We start from the raw sequence: 8,984 nt of genomic DNA, 5'->3' as shown, positions 1-8,984 counted from the left end.
TGTTTACGGAATTAAAATTTGAAAAAATGCAAGTAACCCCTTATGATATTACAAATGAGCAAATCATCTCTTTATGAGAAAAATAGCAACTTACTGTATTTTTAATAATGCAGAAATTTACCCCTTTATAAATTACTTCATTTTAAAAATACAGGTAATGAATTGCTGTCATTTTTTTTAAGGGATAATTTGCTAATTTACATTAGGAGATAAACGTAAATTGCATTAAACCCAACTAAAATTAAATGCAATTTTGCTCAACATAATAAGAAACTTGAAGCTTTTACATAACCCACACATTTGCAAAAAGTATGAAGCCATGATTGGGATCTGATGGTTTATTAGCAAAGTAGAGCCAACAAAATAGATGAAAAGATTTGAAGAGAGCTTCCCTTTCTCTACAAGCTCCATGACATTTTCAGAGCACAAATCAAATTCATCATCTTTATTCATATGATGAATGCTGCAACATGAATTTCCCACCAAAAATCTAGACTCCGGATCCCTCTTCCTCATTGTTCTCTCCATAATTCCCTTCCAGCTTCATACTTGTGTACCACCTGGCGCAGGCAATGTAGATGACCAGATCGACGGCCGTCAAACCGGCTAAAAGAAAGTAAAACCTGTCGAGATGGCCCTTATTAAGGTTTCCCGGAATCCATCCCGGCATATTATCTACGGTAGATATCTTCATCACGATCGACACCAGGAAGCTACTGACGTAATTCCCTAGCGATATTGAGGTCATGCAAAGTGCACTTCCGAAGCTCTTAAGTCCATCGGGCGCCTCAGCATTGAAGAACTCCAACTGGCCGACGTACATGAACACTTCAGACGCACCGATGAGAGCATACTGAGGGACTTGCCAGAAGATGCTCAATGAGCTGGATCCCTGGCAGTGTCTGCAATCTTTCTTAGCGTATTTTAGCCTATAGCACTCCACGATGCCAGCTGAGAGCATTGCTGCGACTGCTATGATCAGACCGATTCCCATTCTCTGAAGCTCGGTGAGGCTCCCCTTCTTCCTAACCCTACGGACCAGTGGGTCGACTACTCTCCGGTACAGGAATATGAAAAACGCAACGCTGAGGATGTCGAAGCTAGACATGCTTGCTGGAGGGATTCGGAAGTTTGAGATGTTGGTGTTCATTGCATCGCCTTGTTCTACAAAGAGTGAGGCCATCTGTGTGAAGACTACGGAGTAAATTATGGTGCAGAGCCAGATTGGGAGTAGTCTGAGTATGCATTTGACCTCTTCAACTTGAGAGATGGGACAGAGGCGCCAAGGGTTGTATGCCTTCTGCTTCAGCTGCTCAGAATCTCTTGATGTGAGGAATGCCGCTCTGTCCAAGAATCTGTTATACCAATACTTGATTAAGTACCCACCAATGTTGACATTAAATTATAGAGTTTAATGCAATTTTACCTTCCTATAATATTATAAATGAGCAAATCACCAATTTATAAAAAAATAATAGCAATTTACCCCTCTATGTTCTTTAAAAAGAAGCTATATACCTCACTGTCTCATGAGGTAAATTGTTTCGTTTTGAAAAAAAATATGGTAAATTCTTGCATCTTTAAAATATAGGGAGATAAATTGCTATTTTTTTTATAAGGGGTTATTTGTTTATTTGCAATATTACAAACACGCTTGAATTTTTCCCAAAAATTATATGATTTCCAGTTGAGTACAATTCCAATAAATTTTATGCCACCTTTGAAGGGGAAATTGCAAGTTTAGTATTACAGTACGGGTGTACATTTTTGTCCTGTATGAATATATTTCGACAATTTTGTTTTGTAATTTTAAAGATTTTGTACATTGAAGATAAAAATTGCTGAAATTCACTAAAACAATAAGAACAGTGCACGTGACCAACTTAATTAATCAGTGCAACTTTCCCTCCATTTTAGCAAATTTCCATCATTTTTGTCCTCAGTGTACAAAAAATTTTAAAATTACCCGACAAAATTACAGAAATGAATTCATACAAGGTAATACGGACACTCCACAGGACCAAAATTGCAAATTTTTCGAGTATATGAAGGTATGTATATTTATATATATAGAAATACTTACTTGAACCCCTGGGTATGAAGCATCTTCCTAGCACCACCATTTGCTGTATGATCACTTCCACGATCATCCGCAGCTTCATACAAATTATGCTCACCCGGCGGAATCTTCTCGGTCCACTTGTTGAGTGCTGCGACGAGCACTTGGGCGAAGCGGGAAAGAGGATTTCCAGTAGGCCTGAAGTGCCTGTATCTTTTGGTACCTCCAAGAAAGAGCAGTAGAGCAGCAAAAGCAGAGGCAGTGGATGCCCAGAACCCCAGTGCCCACATCCCTTCATCCTCAAAATACCCTAATATGGTATTGGAAAAGAGTGAGCCGAGGTTCAATGCCAGATAGAAATAGCTGAAGAAGGAGACTTTGGAGCGGCCCTCTTTGGGATCCTCTTGGTCGAACTGGTCAGCCCCAAACGTAGCGATGTTGGGCTGGTAGCCTCCGTTGCCCAGAGCAACCATGTAGATGGAGATGTAGAAGAGACCCATCTCCCAGCTCGAGTGGGGTTTGCAGGGGCTTGTTCCGCGCCCGCACCCTCCAGGTTTCAGCAACGAAATCTGTGTCGCCAGTGATAACAATGCAAGACCCTAGCGTGTACATGCAAGACCAAGATTGCATCAGATTCGCTGTTAAAAAAACAAATGTATTGTTTGGATTTGTATTTTGAGTGTTTTAGAGATAGACAGAGAAAAATAAAGATGAATAAGTGTGTGTCGGAGATATATTGTATATTTGGATTTGTGTTTTGAGGTAATTTAAAATATTTTAAAATAAGTAGTGCACCTTTGATATTGGGATTTGAGAGGCAAAAATACAGAAACATGAAACCGAACATAGGGTTTTTCCTATGTAGTAATTTTGAAAATGTATTTGTGGGTGTTTAGCATTTTGGTTTGTTAAAAAATGTAATTTGCGATTTGATCCATTGTTTTTGTAAATTTAAAACTTGACATAAAAACTCCATGCACAAATCATGTGTATCCACGAGTTTAAGTCGACACATGACATGTTCTAATTTCTCGCAAATTCAAAAGTTTTTTGACGAAATATGTCCTCAAATTATGGAATTCAAAAATATATTAATGGATCAATTCTCAAATTTTATTTTTTGAAGGACCAAACTGCAAAACACCTAAATTAAAGAACCAAAATGCTGACCAACTATTATTATGCTGTAACAAAATCAAAACAAACTATATATTCACACAATATATAATTTCAACGATAACTATAAGACTGCAATTTAATTCCGTAGTGGTTGCCCCTCAATTTCATTTGCCTACGACTTCCAAATGCTCTAGTTCTACCAAAATTTACGATTTTAGTTTTGTAATTACGTACAAGGGTATGACATTTTTAATTTTGTATGAATTTATTTTGATAATTTTATTTTATAATTCTAAAAATTCCATTTGGATAACAATAATCAAAATTTGCTAAATGATCGAGAAAGTGCATGTACACATATGACCAACTTAATTAAATACATTTTTTCGATCATTTTAGCAGATTTCGACAATTTTTATACTTAATTTGTAAAATTTTTAGAATTACAATACAAAATTACTAAAATGGATTTGTATAGAAGTAGAATTGCCTCATCTTATACTTATGGAACTAAAATTCCAATTTTCCCCTTACTGCACGTGTGCGTATATATATGGTAAATTACAACAATTTCCTCTGAAATTTGATATAACTATGAATACCCCTTATTGTTTGAAAAATTACAGATACCCCTCTAGTGTTTGATAAAATTATGTAACCCTTGGATGGAGGTATGAAATTGTCAATTTTGCCCTTACTGTATCTTTTTAATTTTTTTTTTTAAAAAATAAAACTTATAAAGAAATCAAACTGGATGGATGAAAAATTTCAAAAATTATAAAAAAGATATCCACTTAACTCATAAAAAAATAAATTTTTTAAAAATAATAAAATTTTAATTTTTAATCCACAAGTGTATTTTGGTCAGTTCACCATAAAAAATGGATGAAAACCTAACGGATGGGGCTAATTGTTAGACGATCGTTAGAACCAGGGGTATTGATAATTTTCAAATAACGAGGGATATTTGTAATTATGCCAAACGTCAGGAAAAATCACTGTAATTTTACCCATATATATATATATATATATATATATATATATATAACTGGTTTTCACCTTATACTATGCAAAAATATTGCATTAGGAGAAGAAAGAGGTAGATTTGGTACTTACTATTACAAAAATGAGCTGAAAGATAGCGCAAGTTTTGTATCTTCCCCAATAGGAGTCGCTGAGAAAAGCACCAACGAGAGAGAATATATAGACTGTTCCAGTCCATTTGCTCACACTGTTGGCAGCATCTGCGTTGTCTTGGTGCATCACCCTTGTGAGGAACAGGACCAAATTCACTCCTACCCCGAAGAATGCAAGCGTAGCCAGCCCTTGATTTACTGCATATATATGCGCCCTACAACAATCAGGTCTAATTTACTTGACGAAGTTGATGCTCCACGATTTTAAAAATCATGGGCTCAAACTCCGCTATATGTGTGGGATATTATTCTACTGCATGATAGGTTCTTAAAAATCATAGGTTCGAACTCCGCTATATATAGATTGTTCTACAGCATGATAGATGTTGTTTAGATTTTATTTATTTGGTATTGTTGACCAAAATATGATAATTGTTACACATTCATATTTGACAGGAATAATTGTAACCGAGTTATTTCAATTAATAATAGTTCATCTCTTCAAATAAAAAAAAAAAAAAGAGAGGGGACGTTACATCCAAAACGTTTCGTGAAATTTTGGTGTACGTTTGACTAAATCAAATTCCATTTTAAAGAAAATAATGACGATAAAAGTTTTGAAATTTTTTTTCCTTTTCCTATATTGCGTTATTTTATTTTTTTTAAACGTATAATATTTTCTTCCTCATGTCCAATTTTGTCATTCAAATTTCTTGAACAGTGTTTTTACATAATTAAAAAAAAGTATTTATCTATAAAGTTACAAATATATATTAAATTATATAAAATAAATTTAAGAACACATATTTATTAATTTATAAAAAGATTCACATAAGCATGAAAAATCACAAGTCACGACATCTGACAGCACCAAATGATGAAGTCAAATGATCAGGAGGTGTCTTATAACCAACAGGACGTTGCACACAACAATAGTTGGACACACTTGCAATTTGTAATTTTGAAAACGTGTTCGTAAATTTTTTGAAAATAATTATTTATCATATTAATTAAAATAAATAAATAAAAAAGTGGTTTTTACTTTTTACAATTTTAAATTTTAAATTATTTAAATAAAATTAATTTTAATTAAAAGTTATAAGCAGTTCCTTATAATTTTTATTATAGAATTATAAATATTGAAATTATTTTTTCAAACATTCCAATTTTCAACTTCTATTAATTTTAGATTTTATTTTGAACTTTTACTAATATTTAATTTATAATTTTTTTATAATTTATTCTTACCAAAATATAGAATTTAGGGTAAATTACAATATCTTTCCTGAGATTTGATAATAATTATGAGTACCTTTTATTATTTGAAAAATTACAAATACCAAATTAATGTTTGATAAATTATGTAATGCTTAGATGGATGTATAAAATTGTCAATTTTGCCTTTAAGCTTAATGTATTTTTTTAAATAAAAAATCTATAAAAAAATTGAATGAGGTGGATGAAAGAATTTTAAAAATTATAAAAATATTATCTCACTTAGTCATAAAATATTCAAAAAATAAATAAAATTATAATTTTTAATCCTAAATAGACATTTTGATCGATTTACAAAAAAATAGATAAAAACTTAACAAATTAAATTAACTATTAAATAATCATTAAAATAAAAAAAATATTAATAATTTTTTAAATAATAAAAATATTTATAATTATATCAAAATTCACGTGCTCGTCAAATTATTACAAACATATCATCAAACTTTTCACGCTCTTCCACGATAGCCAAATTGTCCTTTTCTGAAGATGTGACGTTGGTCAACAGTTGCTGGCATTTCATAAAAGTAAGCAATGATAACAAATCACTACTGGACATCCTCAAACAATTCTTTCAGCTACATAAATTTAGTTTAAATAATTCAAACTTATAAGTTTTTTAAATCAATTACAACACTCATTTGAGTTTATTTTCAACAAAAAAAACTAATAATTAAACACTTAAACTAAGCATGCGGATGCTATCCGAAATACTAATAAAATTTGAAAAAAAAATAAAAAAATAAAAGTGAGATTTTGTAATTTATTAATTAAAAGTGGATGAAGAGTACGAGTCTCTGAATCTGATTAAAGTATTAAAATTGGGATTTTATATTATTTACGGAACTATTAATAAAAATTCTAAAATTAATAAGACGAAAAGTGTATCAATTCAGACATACGAGACGAAAAATAGTATTTCTCGTATTATTGCAAACACCTCGGACTTACAGAGTATGATGATTCCAGCAAACCATTTCCCGCTTCGTTCTGGGATTGCAGGCCGCCCATGCAAATCAACACTGCCATCACGGGTGCATTTGCATCCCTCTTCTTCTCCCCTCAATTTAGCCTACACAAAGCAAGGAGGTTAATATGTATTATACGACACTATTCTACACATGTTACGTATGTCTCATTTCCATATATTCAGCAATATTTCACATTTGTTTCTCTTAGCTTTGTGCCTTGTTCTTCAACTTTAGTCACAAAAAAAAAAAAAAAAGAAAATAAAAGGATTAAATGTTATTAGTCTCCCCATAAAAATAATAATATGCAAAAAGATCTCTTGAAAGATAAAGCAACACTACCCCTGCAAAAGAAAAGAAAAGGAAAAACATGCAAGAAGCCCTCTCTGATATTGAAAATGAATAAATTATCTTATGTGAAAAAAAAAGAAATTTACCTCTCTGTGTTTTTTTAAATAAAATTTATCTTTCTGTATTTTTTAAAATTTACGTTCTTAGATAGAGAGAGAAATTGCTTTATTTTAAAAATAGGGAGATAAATTATTATTTTTTTTCATAGGAGAGATAATTTGCTCATTTGCAATATCACAGGTGGTAAATTGCACTAAACACGAAAAGAAAAGGGATAGCCAATCTCCAATGTCTGAGATAGTGAACGTTTTTTTTTGTTAAAAATTATGTACTTGTTTTTATGGAAAATTGCAGTCCGAATCGGGTTTGGTTGAACTTGAACAAATTGTGATTGGTGTGTAGTTTAGAAAAAAATGATCAGTCACATAGTTGGTTCGATTCGATCAAACCTGATTCGAACAAAATTTTTCTTCATTTAAATTTTTTTTATGCCTATTAGAGTTTTTTACACATATGTAAAATGCAATTAACCCCAAAAGTTGTTTAAAAAGCTAGACTTCATCGTACTTCGTAAGTATGGAGCACAACATTGCAAAGTAAAAATGGAGGAAGACATAAATTTGTGGTGAAACAAAATGAAAGTGAAGAGGTAATTAAGTTGCTGACTGACCTCCTTGGAGACTTCGAAGGATGCCATTTCAAGAAGAGAGAAAGGGAAAATGTATGTTTGTAACTTCGATAAATTAGTCGATATGGAGAAACTAAATGAAGAGGGGAATTAAGAAGTAAGAGTTTGTGGAATTGAAAGGGGTATATATATAGAGTGAGAGGTTGCATAAAATTAAGGGCTGAGATTTTATGATAAAATATAATATGGGAAATATCCAGATGCCAAACATACGTAGTAGTAATATATATACATATGTGTTTTGTCGTTTGTAGGATGGTGTGGTGTTCATTGTTGTGACAACATGTCACACTCATGCATGACCTAATTGTGTCCCTTTCGCAGTTCTTATGGCTCTGCTTTGGTGGTCTGGTTTTGAGCCAATTAGTCATTGCTTGGTTTTCCACTAAGGAACAAGAGATGGAAAAAGATCATCATTGCATGCCTACAGCTTTATTCTTGATGCATAGTATTGTAGTATATCTTGAGTATCGTGGCTGGTTCATGTTTAATATTGCATCCACTAATTTGAGGTGGGGATTCATGATAGGTTTTAGGTCTAGGGAGAATTTGATCACATGCAAAATATGCATGCTTTACGCTTGTTGGAGACCTCTTATTTATAGATCGGAGATTGTTTAGAGATGGTTGGGAGAGTTGGGGAGTTAGAATTTAGTACATTAATTACATATTTGACAAATACTGTGCTCAAGTATTTATAGAGGGTCAACGTGTTGGGAACTGTACAAAGTCACATATCAAGATAACTATCCTCGGATGATTTTTAGAATCAATGTAATTTGTTATGAGGTTTTAGCATTGATGGCTTTTTTCAGCGAAAAGTTGATCGAGAAATTAAAATGAAAAGAACTATGAACCTTAGAGATGATAAGGTCAGAAAGTGAAAGATTAAAATAATTTTAACTAGGAAATTAAAGGACTATTCACTGCATTATCTTAAATAGTATTTTGGATGCTTTAATGGATAGTATAAGACCATTAATTGGATCAATGAATATTTAATGCTTTGAACTACTTGATTAATTATAATATTGGTGCTACTTAAAAATAAGCTTGTTCCAAGAAACCACGAAGAAAAAGTTCATAAAAATAGTCACATAGGGAAGTACAGAAGCAACAAGGTGGCGAAACCTACACAAAGGCCCAGAAGAGTGCCCATGTGGATGCATATGCGGTCCACGTAGGACTAACCTCCCTTGCCACCTGACTTGAAGGCTGAAGATGCAAACGAGCTTGAAATGTTATAGACCGATCCTCTGCAATTGACTTCACGATCGCCATCAAATGCGTGATGTGACTTCAATGGTCTATACCATCTATAGGCCTTGTCGGTGAAGAACAACAATAAAGTATAAACATAACACAACAAAGATGCCAGAGAATAAACT

At 32.6% G+C, this 8,984-nt stretch overlaps 1 protein-coding gene across 1 annotated transcript; it reads right to left on the bottom strand.

Annotated features, from left to right (window-relative positions):
• Positions 1-236: 236 nt before the first annotated feature.
• On the bottom strand, positions 237-7,737 carry LOC105164382 (protein NRT1/ PTR FAMILY 7.3). The gene is made up of 5 exons (XM_088882238.1): positions 7,579-7,737; positions 6,541-6,661; positions 4,295-4,512; positions 2,084-2,658; positions 237-1,355 (listed from the first exon to the last, which is right to left on the bottom strand). The coding sequence occupies exons 1-5, from the start codon at positions 7,603-7,605 to the stop codon at positions 491-493; spliced, it is 1,806 nt and encodes a 601-aa protein (XP_088738364.1). The 5' UTR covers positions 7,606-7,737; the 3' UTR covers positions 237-490.
• Positions 7,738-8,984: the final 1,247 nt, after the last annotated feature.

This window comes from Sesamum indicum, linkage group LG6 (assembly GCF_026168435.1).
Source record: "Sesamum indicum cultivar Baizhima isolate 11 linkage group LG6, ASM2616843v1, whole genome shotgun sequence".
NCBI classification, from domain to species: domain Eukaryota; kingdom Viridiplantae; phylum Streptophyta; class Magnoliopsida; order Lamiales; family Pedaliaceae; genus Sesamum; species Sesamum indicum.
Note: the sequence above shows the minus strand (reverse complement) of the source record. Positions and strands in the feature narration are given on the sequence as shown.

Bases quoted from the DNA above. Each gene is read 5' to 3' on its own strand.
- LOC105164382 (XM_088882238.1), bottom strand. From the start codon at position 7,605: ATGGCATCCTTCGAAGTCTCCAAGGAG. The intron at 6,662-7,578 runs GTCAGTCAGCAA...TGCTTTGTGTAG, and splicing joins CCTTCGAAGTCTCCAAGGAG to GCTAAATTGAGGGGAGAAGA. The intron at 1,356-2,083 runs GTAAGTATTTCT...TTGGTATAACAG, and splicing joins CTTCATACCCAGGGGTTCAA to ATTCTTGGACAGAGCGGCAT.